The sequence below is a fragment of the Lissotriton vulgaris genome, chromosome 8, assembly GCF_964263255.1.
Source record: "Lissotriton vulgaris chromosome 8, aLisVul1.2, whole genome shotgun sequence".
In the NCBI taxonomy this organism is placed as follows: domain Eukaryota; kingdom Metazoa; phylum Chordata; class Amphibia; order Caudata; family Salamandridae; genus Lissotriton; species Lissotriton vulgaris.
The window spans coordinates 101906835-101923926 of NC_141696.1; the positions used below are offsets into that span (position 1 = coordinate 101906835).

The 17092-nt window shown below is 45.2% G+C and overlaps 1 protein-coding gene across 3 annotated transcripts in view; it reads right to left on the minus strand.

The window, feature by feature from the left end:
- Positions 1-3234: 3234 nt before the first annotated feature.
- The window catches only part of LOC147693532 (ecto-ADP-ribosyltransferase 5-like), a 486224-nt gene continuing 472366 nt past the window's right edge, over positions 3235-17092 (minus strand). For all 3 annotated transcript variants that reach the window (XM_086933749.1, XM_086933750.1, XM_086933751.1), the window contains one exon: positions 3235-3897. In XM_086933749.1, coding sequence (XP_086789875.1) covers positions 3824-3897 — 74 coding nt within the window. In that variant the 3' untranslated portion in view covers positions 3235-3823. The remainder of the gene's footprint in view (positions 3898-17092) is intronic.

Sequence of the window (17092 nt, forward strand, 5' to 3'; positions counted from 1 at the left end):
GTCCAGGTCACGCGCATCCTTCCAGGCGATTTGTAGCTGGAACGCGCGCTGTGGCCAGGCGCTGTCTCCTGGGAAGCGCAAGCACAACACACGCATGCGCATACACACACACACACGCGCCCATGCACGCACGCACATACATACATACAGAGACACCACCCCTGACTCATACTCACGCGCGCGCACACACACAAGTGCACCGAGGCCCCCCCTCCCCCTCCCCCGCCGTCACGCACATACATACACACACACACGACCATACACACACACAAGTGCACCAATCGCGCTCCAGACCCCCCTCCCCCGCCGTCACCGTCGCGCACATACATACACACACACGAGCATACACACACACAAGTGCAGCAATCGCGCTCCAGAACTTACCTTACCTCAGCACGCGGCGCCCAACCTCCTGCTGGCGCGGCCCCGGGGCTCTACACCGCTCACAGGAGCCCCGGGCCGCGAGACGCTACGACTCCGCCTGCCTCCTCTTCCGGTGTGAACGTGGCCCCGCCCCCGTCACAGGCGACCGTGCCTGACTTCCGGGGCGGCGAGCTTGGTAACGAATCTGGTGCTATCTCTTGGTTTAGAAAACGTAATTGTGTCGTCCATTGTACCCCTTGAGACATGTGCACGATACTGGGATAGTTATGCCTCTCCAGTCAAGAAGGCATGCATTAACAAATCTTTCAAGGGCTTTTGGAGACTCAGACAGACACCATGCCTCAGCTGTCGATCAATGAGAACACATGCTCCCACTGCAGGTAAGGAAGGACAACAGCCAGCTGAAGCACTGGAATGCAGAAGACCAGCCAGCAAGAAACACAACAAATATATGGTGTTAGGGTTCTCAAGTCCTCCTTTGCCCATTAGTTTCTATCTCACCCAAAGTTGCTTTGATCTTCTGTTTCTGCATTTCGAATAAACACAGAAAGGACTTCCCACTGCATGCAGAACACTGGCACCCAGCCTGGGCGATGGCTGTAAATAACTGCTCCTACGTGCCTCTAATTTCAACAATAATAATTACACTAAACAGCTTTATCCTGCCCATCTGCTTGCACGACATGGCAGCTTGGCATGGCACCCTGGCATTGCCATCCACTGAACTTGGATCCGCAGCTTGTCAGGCACCTCCGCATGTGCAGGCGCTTCAAGACTTTGAAGGGGACCATATTGCCCGCAGACCAGCAGTTGGCGAAGAGCTCGCATCATATTTTACTTCTATTACAGTGATGGAGCAGACAGATGGTGAGTGGTGAGTGCAGAGTGGTGAGTGCAGAGTGGTGAGTGCAGAGTGCAGAGTGGTGAGTGAAGAGTGGTGAGTGCAGAGTGCAGAGTGGTGAGTGCAGAGTGGTGAGTGCAGAGTGGTGAGTGCAGAGTGGTGAGTGCAGAGTGGTGAGTGCAGAGTGGTGAGTGCAGAGTGCAGAGTGGTGAGTGCAGAGTGGTGAGTGCAGAGTGGTGAGTGGTGAGTGCAGAGTGGTGAGTGCAGAGTGGTGAGTGGTGAGTGCAGAGTGGTGAGTGCAGAGTGGTGAGTGCAGAGTGCAGAGTGGTGAGTGCAGAGTGGTGAGTGGTGAGTGCAGAGTGGTGAGTGCAGAGTGCAGAGTGCAGAGTGGTGAGTGCAGAGTGCAGAGTGGTGAGTGCAGAGTGGTGAGTGCAGAGTGGTGAGTGCAGAGTGGTGAGTGCAGAGTGCAGAGTGGTGAGTGCAGAGTGCAGAGTGGTGAGTGGTGAGTGCAGAGTGGTGAGTGCAGAGTGGTGAGTGCAGAGTGGTGAGTGCAGAGTGGTGAGTGCAGAGTGGTGAGTGCAGAGTGGTGAGTGCAGAGTGGTGAGCGCAGAGTGGTGAGTGCAGAGTGGTGAGTGCAGAGTGGTGAGTGCAGAGTGTTGAGTGCAGAGTGGTGAGTGCAGAGTGGTGAGTGCAGAGTGGTGAGTGCAGAGTGGTGAGTGCAGAGTGGTGAGTGTGCAGAGTAGCGAGTGTGCAGAGTGGCGAGTGTGCAGAGTGGCGAGTGTGCAGAGTGGCGAGTGTGCAGAGTGGCGAGTGTGCAGAGTGGCGAGTGTGCAGAGTGGCGAGTGTGCAGAGTGAGTGTGCAGAGCAGTGAGTGCAGAGTGAGTGTGCAGAGTGAGTGTGCAGAGCAGTGAGTGCAGAGCAAGTGTGCAGAGCATTGTGTGCTGTTGAGTGCAGAGTGCTGTGTATTGGCAATGTTAATGACAATGGCCATTTATTTTTGATTTAAAGAAAAAAAAAGAAATGTCATGAGCAATGCCAATAGCTCTACCTTTAATGATGCCGAGACCATTGCATTGCAAATGCTTGTTTGAATTAATGAATCAGTTCAGTTGCACGAGTCGGTGACTGGGGCATGAGGTTTGCACTAGAAGCATGTTGACCGCTCCTTTTCACTCTTTTTTAAAATGGGCACATTCTTGATATAATTTCACCGGGCGACCCAGTGCATGACCAGATATTTACCATGTATATTTGACACCTCATGGTTGGTGTGATTGTTTAGCTACTATTCACAGATATTAAGTCAATGGCATGAATTGAATGTTATTTGATGATAATGTGTAGATACTGAATTTGACATGCATAGTGACATGGAGATTCATTCCTTTTTTGTAGAGTTGTCCCCTGAGGAAGGGCTTCCAAATCAGCCCGAAATGCATTGGGGAAGGATGCATACTGGATTATGATGTTGTTGAACATACAATTGGAACTTTAATTTTGTGGAATTTCAGATGAAACATTAAATATTTTTTGGAACCCCAATATGAGGAGCAATTAATTACAATGATTAATGGAAAAGACTTTTTTGTCAAAATTTAAAGCTGTGCAACAGGGTGTCTCTTTCCCAATGGGAGGAGCTGTGTATTAGTTCATACGTACGCTGGGAGGTACAGACAGCGCTCTAACCCGTTTGCACGCCACAGAGTTTACTTTGATCAGAATCAGATTAATCGCTGTGCAAGTCCCCAACCCATTGTAGAGAACGAAGGACCCCATCTTGGTCTTGAGTTGGACACCCCGCAAGGGATGTCAGACCCCTGCGTGCTTGAGTTTTTGTGTGCAGGGACTTCAGCGTCTCGTGTCAGTGTGGAAGCTTGTCCTCTGGTTGCCCAGTGAAGATGTGGTTCTTTTAAACCCAAAAGATGGGTAATCCTGTTGCCAATGTCCTAGGCAGGGGATTAAGATATGATACTAAGAATCCTCATGCATATTAAATGAGGCTAGTTTTTGAAGTACACCACATGACATTTATTCACACATAACTAGGTACAAAGTCAGTGCCAGAACGGTTTTGTAGGGCAAGGTAAGACAAATGTAGGTAAATGGTGACGCAGCTACCTAGGCTTACATTGGGGCTCATAACCAACCACATTTACATTCTCCTTGTATGACGATCTAAAAGGCCACCAAGGTTGTGTTTCTGCCAAACATGGCTCACCATCAAATGGGCTGTGCGAGGAAGTTGGATAAAGTGGTAATGTTGTTTTGGAATATGTTGTGACTATGAGAATGCGTTATCTTTTTTGAAAATCAGTAATGTTAGTGTGACGTAGGGTAACACCCAAAATTAGCTAACAATTATCTTCCTAAAACCACACTCTTCTGAATAGGTTGTGGGCGTGTCATCTTCATTGTTTTTTATATAGCTTAAATCACATTGCTGATTACGTAATCTAATATGTTTGGACATAATCAACAAATAATTAACCCAGAAACTATTGTTTTAGAGAAATCAAAAATAAATTTAAATGCAATAGCTGTCTGCATCGTTTCACATTAATGCATATTTTACAAGTAGTTAATTAATAGAGAAAATCTTTAGAACGCCAGCTGAATCATCAAAAATCCACTGAAGAGAAGGATGACAGGGAAAGTGTTGTGACCTCCTGGAGCTGTGAATACAAAATTATGAATTATGTATGGCTAATATAAATGATACAGACAGAACTTTCACAAAAGTGCTTTATCAACAATGTATACGTCTATAATGTGAGATACCAGAGTCTCCTCATCTTTTAACATTAAAGAATACAATAACATACTTCTGATTTACAATTAGAGGCCACATATGAGATAAGTCATCAGCTGATAAGAAACTTCACATGATTGGTTTTTAAGTAGCATCTTCATCAAGCCATTCTGTGATCCACCCTCAGAGACTCCACCCACTTACCTGATTACAAATGTCATTATGTTAATCAAAGTATGTTTATTTCTAATGTTTTGGTATTTTGGAACTCCACTGGGCTAGCAGGGCCTTGTATTACATTTCCTGTCTTTTTCTTTCTATCCTGGTCTCTGTAGTAGTTAAGAAATGTAAAATTGAAATGTATCACTGGACGATGGTGATCTCACTAGGTCATTTACAGAATGCAGTTCTCAAGTGACCTTTCCTCGACATAGGCTTGCCTTCCTCTTCTCAGATTATTTAATTATTTTTATTTCTTTATTTAAAGTTTTATATAGCGCGACATGACCCAAACGGGTATCAGAGCACTTCACATAAGGGTTTTGGAAGAAATAGGTAGATAGTTGCAGGAGGAAAGTAAAGCAAACTACATCAGGAGCAAAAATGTTTGTGAAAGACATAGGTAGATAGTTGTGGGAGAAAAGTAAAGCAATATTCATCAGGAACAAAAATGACATATTGCCTGGCGACAATGGGCTGTAACAGAGGCCAGGTAGTAGCTAAATCAGCTAAACAGGATAGGCGACAAAAGGAGAAAAGCATGTAGATCAGAGCAGTGTTCATAAGGAGAGCTTTCACTTCCCTTTTGAAGGCCACTGAAGAGGGAATCAGTCTTGTTTCCACAGGTAGGGAGGTCCAGATTCTCAGGGCAATGCCAGATAATGTGCGCTTATAGGTTTTAAGTTTTTTTAATTTCTTCGGTTTCAGGAGCAGTGTTTTGGTGCTCTTTGAGGGCCGGGAGCCACCTCAAAGTTCAAGCTTATTAGTAAGGTAGAGAGTGGTATTGAATTGTAGTTCTCTATGTGTAATACAAACAATTTTTAACTGGATCCTTGCCTCAAATGGAAGCTAATTGAGCGATTTCAGGTCCGGCAAGAAGATGTGGTTGGATTTCTTGGAACCAGTGACGAGTCTAGTCACAGCATTTGGGGATGCTCTGAGGGGGGCTAGACTGAGTTTCGGAAGTCTGTAGAGAGTAGCCCTGCTGTATTCAAGTCTTGAGATGACCAGTGCTTGCACCGCCGATTTGAAGTCATCTTGTGGAAGGTAGGGTTTAAGTTTTCTTAGGATGCTAGGGTTTAAGTTTTCTTAGGATGCTAGGTTGGAAGTTCACACCTTTGGTAGATGCTCTGATAGGATGTATGATGTTACAACGCATACATTTACATCGCGGTACATTACATCGAGGTTTTTACAACGCAAATCGTTACAACGACTTGCGTTGGAGGGCGCTGGACTTAGGAGTAGTATAATTTACTATTCCAACTCCAGTCAATGCACAGTAGGGAAGGTGTTGGATAGTAAAATATACTATTCCTTGTCCTAGAGCGCCATCTAGCGCAAGTCGTTGTAACGACTTGCGTTGTGAAAACCGCAATGTAATTGCATCGCAATGTAATCCCTGCGTTGTAAACAATGTTTCCCCTCTGATATGGTCTTGCATGTTTAGGTTCTTATCTAGCACAACTCCCAGTTATTTTGTGGAGTCAATGATGTGTGGTGTGCAGTTGAGAGCGGTGAGGTTTCTTAGATATTTCACCACAGTGGGGGTTTGCTTAGGAGGTGAGAATGGATGAGGAGGAATTCTATTTTAAGGGCGTATAGTTTGAGATGGTTGGAGGATAGCCAATTATGTCTCTGGGATCGGCCTGCAAGGTCGGCCAAATTGAGGCCATCGATGAGACGCGGTCCCGAGCATTTTGCTAGACCTTTATGGCTTTGCTATCCTTGATCTTGCCTGAGTCCTTTTAAGGTGGGCAACTTACATTGGCTATCTCTTAACCATGGAGCTTGACTGCTCCTCTATTTTCTATGGACTGCTCCTTTAGATGTTTATATCATTGCCCTACTACAGCAGCAATTCACTCTATCCAGACATCCCTCTCAGTTTGACATTACATAGAAGTTTCTTCAATGGAAGGAGGATTATCTTCATTTTAATTTCCTTCATTTGCTTCTTCTAAAAACCAGCTTTTTGAAGATTTTTGTGAGCCCCTTTTCAAATTATAATTTTTCATTAAATAAGTCTTGAATTGATGGCAGTTGCTACTGATTCTAAAAATATACAGACAGCGCCCTGATGAAGGTTGTGCTACACATGTTCAACCTTCTGTAACTTCCGAAACGTGCGTCAGCGCAATTCTGTCTAACTATATTCATCTTTTTTTTATTGTATTACAATTGTCTTTTTAAGATATTATAATTTCCAGAACTCTTTGATGTTTTTTCATTTAAAGTGTTTTGTAAGTTTCCTTGTATCTGAAAGTTGTTTTCTTTAATTTCTTTACTGTTTTGTAGTTAGTCATCTGTGTAACTGCTTTCACTGTATATACATTAATCTTTTATTTGTTAATGTTTGTGGTGCTCACTCTTTTTATGTGTATATGTAGATTGAAAATCACTGTTTGATAAATGAAAAAATAACAAATTGTATCTAAGATTAATATATTATTAATTCTACTGGTCTGCTATATGGTATTTTCATATTGCTGTTTATATATGCATATTTTGGAGTAGTCTTTTTGTAATTTTGCTACTTGCAAGGTCGGACTGGCCTATAGGGCAATCAGGCAGTGCCTGATGGGCTGGTCCGACAGATCTGGCTTGTTTTTTGGCCACGTGGGCTGGTTTGTATAACTGATTTTCCTGATATTACACCTTGCAAAACACCCATAACGTGTGTCTTTACAAGTTCAAAGCTGGCCTAATTTGCAAATGTTGGACACTTTTTTAGCTATTTGGGTTGCTAATGCGGGCCACATTTATTTTGGTGGCCGGAACTATGTTTTGTCCCGGCCCCACCAAGGAACTCTGAACCACCGTTGCTTGTGCAAAGTCTTTCTTCACTTTAAAAACTGGGACGAAATGGGGAAGTAGCTAGATCGGCAATTTGCGGAAACTAGGAATTTAAATCCCTTGCAAAGTATATATCCTGTGTGCCTCAGTATGGCTAACAAAGATACCAACATATATAAAATGTAAACTATGACCAGAGAAAAGGCTAAAGAAATATTGGCACATTAGAATACTGACTGTGGTGTGTCTAATCCCCAAGGAAGTTGGCCACCTGAAGCTGAGTGTCTGCTCCCCACACAAATATAGAAAGAGATTACCACACAAATTCAGCTTGACCTAACTAACAACTGTGGGTAACATTCTCCAAAGAAAGACCGAGCACCCTACCAGCATACCATTAATGGGGCAAGCAAGCACATCCGCATAGGAGAAACAATCTGGAAAGGACAAACTGGTTTATGGCTAAAATGACCACCGATGGGTGATGGTTGTGGCACCCTACCTTCTGTGTCGAAAGTCCTCAATCTCACTGATAAACCTTGTTTACTAGTGAACCACTTCCTAACCATCTTTCCCAAGGATATAATTATAAATTAAGAGTCTGTCCACCCGCATCCACTGTAGGCATGCACATGCAACTAAGTAGCATCTAGAGTCTTGTGATGATTACACTTTTGGTGAAAGAAGACTATAGTGAAACCTAACGCCAGTGCCCCACACGTTCTAATTTGGGAGAAAAAAAACACCTCTCAACTGCATGCAGTAGGCGACAAGGGTCAGCAGACTCTCACTGTGCTGCTCGGCAGAGAATCAGTGTCATTCATCCAAGTGTGGCCCACTGGCATTCCTATTCCATATGCTCTACACAAGCCCTACACAGGTGAGTCACAATTAGATGTAGCACTGAGACAATCACAGTAACTGTGTGAGAATCTGGTTGTGGACGTTTTCTAACAGTTGTATGCTGAGTTGTTTCGCCTACATGACTCAGAGGTGTCCCACCCTCTGTGGCACCTGGGTGCAAAACAGCTGAGCCCAGAAGAAGCTAAACACAAAAAGGCCTGACTTGCGGCATTTGCATACGACTGTAGCATCACTGGACACTAACCCCAGGTGGCTGTCCTATACAGGTGTACCTACAATTATAATGTACACTGAAGAACTAGACTTCCCAAACAGCCATAGTAAGAAGCATATGGTAATGGGCACATGATACCAATAAGATTTCTGGATTAAGGGGCAACAGCAAATTTAAGGTGTTGTATTACAAGCACCCAAATACCTGATCTGATTAATACAGACCAGCACCATATAAATCGACTCACTGGCACAGTACACCAAATTAGGAGTTATAGCTGTACAAACTACGGAAACAATGCAAGCAACACAAACTGAACAAGCAGGGTTTAAACATGACAATCTAAAATAACTATGGTGTTTCGGAAGGATCTAGAGTAACTACTACCACCTAACACCAACTCGCTTCGAACGATTATCAACATAAAACTCCCAAGCCCTCACAATCATGGCAGAGAATCAAGAGAAGAAGGGCAAAGAGGTAACGGAAGGCAAAACTGGCCAAAATAGAACAAAACCTACCTGTACCAGACTCTACTATTATTAAAAAATCTCAACGAACGCTAATATGATACTAATTCCATAAAGCCTGGCAGCACTGTACAACCCGGTGCAAGGTACAAAGTCTAAAACAGACATTATATAAAGTGAAACCAGAGCAAAAGGAAGGACTTCAAGGCACTTGAAAAAGGAATCTCTGAACAAGTGACTATGATAAGGCACCTGGAGGATTAAAAGACTCAATGGCACAAACAAACAGGGGCTTTATCAATAAAAGTTATGTCACAATGAAAACATATCAAGGAGTTGAAAGACCAGAACCACCGGGGAACCTCACAATCTTCGTCATCCCAGAGAGTTCGGAACCCGAGACAATCTCTTTCATGGAGTTTCTACAAAATTGGGCCATATTTATGACCCAGTTTGCATCGCTCTTGCACCACGCCAAAAATATGTAGTAACGCAGCGGTTGTTGTTCCATGGGTGTTGCGTGGGTGTTCCCACACCTTGTAAACCTGGGAATGCGCCAAAAAGATACGCCTCCCCAGGGAAGGAGTAATGAGAAGAAATATGTTTATTTCTCCCCATGTTTTCCTCTTTCTGCAGCTCATATAGAAAGAGGGAAAGGCCTCTCAGGATTGTTTTCGTACAGGAAGTTGACCCTATATGCACAAAACCAATCCTGCCTACAACACATGCACCCTTGCCCAATATTTATTATTTATTTATTTATATATCGCCAGAATCGACTCCCGAAGGGGTATCTCTGTGCTGAGGGCAGGTCACAGAAAGCTGAGGGACTGGCACATGATCAGAGACAGAAAAGAAAGGTCTTAAGGTGCTTTCAGAATTGGAGGGGGTCAGAGCATTTTAAAGTTCAAGGGGATCTGGTTCCAGTAAAGAGGACCTAGGTGGGAGAAGGTCTTTCCACCCCATCTAGCCTTCCTTACCCAGGGGACCACGAGGAGGGATTTGGTTCCTGAGTGGAGTGGTCTAGTTGGTGTATACGGCGTGCATCTCTCGGCCAGATAGGCGGGTCAGGATTGTTTAAAGCTTTGTGTACCGTACAGCAAACTTTAAACTTAATCCGCTCACGTACTGGGAGCCAGTGTAGCTGAAGTAGGAGAGGGCGAGAGGCAGTCCGGGGAGGTGCATGTAAGACCAGTCACACCACAGTGTTCTGGACTACCTGCAATCTGCAGAGCAAGGACTCAGTGGCGGAGGCCAAAAGGCCATTGCAGTAATCCAGACGGCTCAGTATCAGGGCCTGCGTCAGATCTTTCGAGTGGAATCGGGGAGCAGGGGAAAGATTCAGCATAATAGGCCCAACATATGGAAGCAGGAGCAGCGTGCTCTTTCAGAGTGAGCCCCTGGTCTAGGCGAATGCCAAGGTTCTTGACAGTGGACTTGGGAACGGGGGGAGTACCCAGGTCCATAGTAAGGGGGTGTCTCCAAAGAGCCTGAGTTCTGTCTTCCCCATGTTGAATTGGAGAAAGTTGCATCTCATCCAATTGGAGATGACGTTCATTCCGGAAGAGAAGGTCGACGGCACAGAGGAGTTAAATTTAGTGAAGGGAAGTAGCAGCTGTGTATCATCGGCGTAAGAGATGGGAATGAAACCCCAGGTTCTAAGGAGATTGGCCAAGGGCGCCACATAGATATTGAATAAAGTGGGGCTCAGACACGAACCCTGGAACTCCCTTGGTCACCTCCATAGACGCTCTAGGCTCCCAAAACAGCACTAGTGCAAAGGAGAAGGACAGGAATGCACTGTACTAGATTTTGTATCCTCTCTGCCAAAGTCAAATGGGAAACTAATGCCATCTTTTAAAATCAGGAAGGGTGTTCAACAGGGGTGCGTATTAGTCCTCTTTTTATTTTCTCTATACATAAACTGGGTAGACGAAAACAGTGCGGACACTGCAGGCCGATGCCCCAGTTGTTGCTGGCTGCCAGATACCCGTCCTTTTCAACGCAGATGGCGCAGTCCTCCTATCAAGAGCAGTGGTCGGACTACAGATATTAATGGATTTTAGAAAGCTGAAAAGCGAAAGTCAAAGACATTTACAATAACCTGGGGGAACATTTCCAAGAAGGTTAGACCATTTTCTCTTGAAGGTTTCCAGATAACAAAGATTACATTATTTTTAGGTCTTGGCTTTAGATCGCGAGCATGTGCTATCTCAAACCAAGACCTGGTGTATCTGTTTGAGGAATTCAGACCCCCCCCACAGGCTTGCCATTTGCTGAAATTAGCATTGCTCTGTTATTTGTTCTCCTCATTCATCCATGGCATGCTTTGGCCCTCCTGAGCGTACCGTCCAACTACCCCTAAACATACGTTGTGTCCATTTTAAGCCGTTGTTTAGGCACAACTTTGTTATATTTTAACTTTAAGTGAGGGCTCCTGTTTTACTCCATTTTATGCAGAGCTTTAGCGATGGATGACCTGTTGTATCTCTGTGTGGGGCTTTGGGAATCCATCACATTGCCATTTGCTGTTAGCTGCAGCATTCAGAAATGCGGGCTTCTTATTGGTCCATTTCTGACAAAGTCCCTCCTTTGTGTATTCAGTTCTCTTCCTGGCGATTTCACTCTGAGAACATTTTAGTTTGCCATCACACAGTACAGAGTGTGATGGCCTCTCTTTCGTCCTCCCATCTGGCTATTGCAGGTCAGGCATTATATATTTTTTGCAATTTGTAATAGTGTGATTTTGACCCAAAAGTATTGCAGTGCTTTAAAAGAGCACCAGTTACATTACAGACAGATATATTCATTTTTGGATAGGCACGGGGAGATTTTCCCAGAATTCTGATGTTGAGCTGACACAGAGGTTCGTTTCTATGCAGATTTTCACTTGTTTTTTTCCAGCTGTCTCTTATTTACTGTCGCTAAACAGACATTTGTTTATCACCAATACGAATGGGCCCCATGCCTTTTTTTATGGTTGTTTAATTTAAATTAGTGGAGCCGGGGTAGGAGATGTATTCCCAGCGAGCGTGGTGATTGATGTGACCCTGCACCGCTCTGCAGAAGTCAGTGTCAAATATTGTTCACTAATAACATTTCTGTCTGCTTTCCTTTTTTTACAGCGCTCTTCCAAAGTGCGCTTTCCTTTTCCCCAGTGAGTGTGGTGCTTCATCTGACCCCCGCACTTCCCCTATCGATTTCTTCACACACGCACCTCTATGGGAAGCCGTTCACGTCAAAATTACAAATCCCCACATAAGACACCTTCTGAAATGCATGGAGTGCTGCAAAATAAGTTTGAGATACACCAGAATAAATGCAACATGTGTCTAAACAAATATGAAACCTGGCAGAGTGAATATAATATTTAGTGATTAATATGAATAATACACACTCCAAATTAAATAAAAGATGTACTGAAATATATATCAATTACACTGAAGTGAATATGGCCTTCACTGTAAACAATAGAGCAATCACTAAAACGAATGCAATAACCATCAAGAAGAATGGGACATTTCTTGAAATGACCTACATATGCCAAGAAGAATATTACATACTTTGAAATTAATATGATGGACTGAAATGAATATAAGTTACTAAAATGAATTTGTTATAGTCTGAAAAGAATATGATGCACATTGACGATAATACAACATACACTGAAACAAACATAACACATGTTGCAATGTATATGACTTGCACTGAAATTAATATTGCCCAGTTAGCAATGAATCTGAGAAATACAGAAATGAATAGGAGATGATTACAAATGAATATAGATTGTGTTAAAATTAATATAAGCCCTATTGAATGGAATCTAACATGCCTTAAAATGAGTATGACCAAAGCTGAAATTCGCATGACATTCATCTAAATGAATATGGCATGCATTGACATTAATATGATACATATTCAAATGAATATGATATATATTAAAGAGGATACGTTGAATCTTAAAATTAATATGACAAGTGTTAATATCAATATGACATCCATTGAAATAAATCTAACATTAATTTAAAGGAACATGACACGTTAAAATGAATATGGCATGTGTTAAAATGAATTTGACATGATTTAAAATGAATATGAGTAATGTTGCAATGAGCGTGACATTCATCAGAATGAATATGGCTTTCATTGAAAAAAGCATGATACACATTAAAATAAATATGATATATGTTGAAATGGATATGACTTGTGTTAACAATAAAATAATTGTTAATATGAATGTGATATCCAGTGAAAGGACTATTTCAGATGCTAAGATGAATGTGACATGTTGAAATGACTATAAGTCCAGTTGGAATTAATGACATGTTAAAATGAATTTGGCAAATGGTAATTAATATGACATCCACTCAACTAAATATCGCATGAGTTGAAAGGAATATAACACATGTTAAAATAAAAATGACATAAGTAGAAATGAATATGAGCTTTATTGAAATGAATTTAACATGTTTTAAAATAAATATAAGTAACGTTAAAATGAACATGACATTTATCAAAATGAATACGTCTTGCATTGAAATTAATATGATGCACATTGACATGATTTTCATATGTGTTGAACTGGATATGAATTATATTAAAACTCGTGGATACAGCCTAATCAGTGAAGGACCCACTTTTTGCTTCAGCCGCCGTTTTTCCGCTACAGGAGTAGCTCCACTCACCACCAGAAGCCCCGCAGCGTGACTGGGAGAGGGAGGCCGCAGAGGAGGACGAGGCGCCGGCCCCAGGACTGCGAGGACCAGCATTCACCATCTCCAGCTGGTCCTCTTCCTGCGTGAGCCGCGCCCCCTTCCAGTGCCCCGCCCCCAGCGAGGCGCTACAACTTCTCGCGGCACCCGCTGCGCGGGTGCCACTCGTGGATACAGCCTAATCAGTGAAGGACCCACTTTTTGCTTCAGCCGCCGTTTTTCCGCTACAGGAGTAGCTCCACTCACCACCAGAAGCCCCGCAGTGTGACTGGGAGAGGGAGGCCGCAGAGGAGGACGAGGCGCCGGCCCCAGGACTGCGAGGACCAGCATTCACCATCTCCAGCTGGTCCTCTTCCTGCGTGAGCCGCGCCCCCTTCCAGTGCCCCGCCCCCAGCGAGGCGCTACAACTTCTCGCGGCACCTCCTGCGCGGGTGCCACTCGTGGATACAGCCTAATCAGTGAAGGACCCACTTTTTGCTTCAGCCGCCGTTTTTCCGCTACAGGAGTAGCTCCACTCACCACCAGAAGCCCCGCAGTGTGACTGGGAGAGGGAGGCCGCAGAGGAGGACGAGGCGCCGGCCCCAGGACTGCGAGGACCAGCATTCACCATCTCCAGCTGGTCCTCTTCCTGCGTGAGCCGCGCCCCCTTCCAGTGCCCCGCCCCCAGCGAGGCGCTACAACTTCTCGCGGCACCCGCTGCGCGGGTGCCACTCGTGGATACAGCCTAATCAGTGAAGGACCCACTTTTTGCTTCAGCCGCCGTTTTTCCGCTACAGGAGTAGCTCCACTCACCACCAGAAGCCCCGCAGCGTGACTGGGAGAGGGAGGCCGCAGAGGAGGACGAGGCGCCGGCCCCAGGACTGCGAGGACCAGCATTCACCATCTCCAGCTGGTCCTCTTCCTGCGTGAGCCGCGCCCCCTTCCAGTGCCCCGCCCCCAGCGAGGCGCTACAACTTCTCGCGGCACCCGCTGCGCGGGACGCGCGCGGGACGCAGCCCGGGGCGAAGCCCGGGCCAAGGGCGGGCCCGTTGTTGCCCGTTAGTGCCCGGTAGAGACCGGACCGGGCCACCCCTCTAAGAACGACAACCCAGCAACAAACAAGCATGCCGCCGAAAACTAGAAGCGCCTCCAAACCTAAATCCAAGCACGCACAGGAGGTGGCACAAGTTACAGGTCCTATTGACCTATTCCTATCACGGGTCAACGAAACAATAAATCAAAGTATAGCTATAATAGAAAAGAGAGTTTCAATGGACCTCTTGGCCGCAAACGCCAAGCGCTCATCACTCGGCGCTATAGCGAACGCGGCATCCCCAATTAACCTGACTTCCCAAAACAACTCACTCCCTGTATCCCTATTAACGACAGAACCAAACACCGTTCCCTCAGTGGTCGACCTGTCAGTCACGCACTCTGAGTCGGACCCCTCGCTAACAGCAGAAGACCTGGAAGCAACTCCTGATCTAGAGGGATGCCACACCCAAGAAAACACCGAAACCCTCGAAAACTTGCTCCAGCCTAGCGAGAGGGACGGGGCAATATCTGAGACCTGCCTAACATTTAGTGGAAAAATACATAGCTCACCCACGATTCACTTAAACTCCCCACCCGCCAACACCACACTGCACATTTCCGACCCTATTCTTCCACATAAGGCAATTTCCAACAGTAACGCATTAGAGCAATGTAAGACCTGTAGAATTACATCACAAGTGCTCACCACCACCAAAGACTTACTTTATCAATATTTAAAGCCAATTCAGCTGAGCATCAGAAACCTCGAAGCTCAACTGACAATAATATCGGCCACCCTCCTAGACTCAAACACCAGGATAGAGGTAAAGGGTCAGCGAACCGTCTCACACCAACCCAAAAAAGTAAATCAAAAACATATGCAGAAGGCAGTCAATACCCCAAACGCAATACCTATAGTACAGAAGAACTCAAACCCACCGTCCACCAAACCCAAACCAACAGCAAGCACGTCCCTTCCTCAGCAAGAGAAACCAGTACAACACATTGCACAGCAAGCAGCTACTACAGGCAAGGTCACCACACATACCCCACGTCCAACGCAAAATACAGATTCCAGCAGAGTCCCTCCAGAGAAACCCGATCCTCAGTCCGTGAAACCATTACCTTCCCAAAAACCATCAAAAAATCCCCCGGAAGCAACCCCGAAAAAATTTTCCTCAGTTAGACGCCCAGCTCATCTGCCTCCCGAAGCCACGCCCTTCACAATAGTCCTAACAGGAGTACCTGAGCTAGTAGAGGACATCCCAGAAACTGCATGGTCACTTAAAAACAAGGCCATGCAGTGGCTCAGCATAAACAGACCTCTCGAATCTCATCTATCGGGAGGGATCACGTCAGCACGAAGGGTAGCTTGGATAGGAAAGACAAAGAAAACAATACGCGGTGACTGCATAATTGTAACATGCAGGGACCCCGCAACGGTAGACCACATCTGCGCCTGGCCACAACTCGAGAAAAAAGGGGGAATAGATGCCCGACACCTCTCTTTCTTCTATCCCCCAGCCAAACAACACCACAACTTCCCACCCTGGGAATGGCACCATCACCCCAAAGCCCAGCGTAATCAGGACCCCTGGCGTCAGACACCATGGAGCCAGAGGGATTACACATTTGAGTACCTAGACAGGGGGGGACCAAGAGATAGGTATGCCGATGGCCAGGTCCCATACTGGCAGGATAGACCCTACACGGCATACGATGGTTGGCAGGGTTTCCCGACCCAAAATCGATTCGAGTGCCTCGATATGGTTGATTGACCATTCATGGCCAAACCCAGTTACTATACAGCAGCAGATGCCCCACTTTACTTTGCCTCTGACTTGCACCCGATAGATTCATCAAATTTGCACAATACCTCAGTGACACCAAAGACCCATTTAAACAACTCTCTGACCCGCACTCCCCCTGTTGTATTGGCCACGAGAGGAAGACCACCCAATGAACAATTGTCAGTCGCAGAAACCACCATCAACCCCAATACAGCACCCGCCACCTCGATTGACAAAAGGGCCAGGACTATAGGCATAGTCTTCTGGAATGTCGCAGGCCTAACCGGAAAAATTGCATGTCCTCAATGGCTGGAAGCAGTAGGCAGCCATCAAATCTTGTGCCTACAAGAGACTTGGCGTACATCCCCCCTCCATCTAGTGGGATACAAGACATTTTTTACCAAAGCAACGCCAAGCCCAATGGGTAGACCAAAAGGCGGGCTCATGATCTACCTTTCAAATACCATAACAGCCACCGTAAAATTAACAAAAGAAACACCCATTTTCCAAATCATTCAAATCACTCACCAGACCACAGCAACGAGAAACATACTCATAATCATAAACTATTACAATAACATAGGTACTCAGGACTGCTGTACCTACTTAGATGAAATGGTGACTCACATATCTACACTACAAAGCACGAACTCTAACGCGACAATGAAACTTATTTGGGGAGGCGACTTCAACCACCTACTATGCCCAAGCCATAAAAGCAGAATCTGTGGCCTGCAATCGGAATCCGGAAACCTCATCCCTCACTTTGTACACTCCCAAAGTGGAAGCAAGTTCAATGAAACTATATTTTCTCTGGACCTAGACTTCGTAAATGAACTAGTCGACCCGCCCCAGGAATTTCTACCCACTTTCCACGGGCGAGGTTGCACGTCTACCATCGACTTCATTTTAGCCTCTAACACCTGCAAAGGATCGCTAAACAACTACAAAGTAGGGTCCAGCCCGATCAGTGACCACTATCCCCTAAGCGTAGAGTTTATCATAGAAGAAGTAGGCCCTTACAAAGCACAAACCAGCC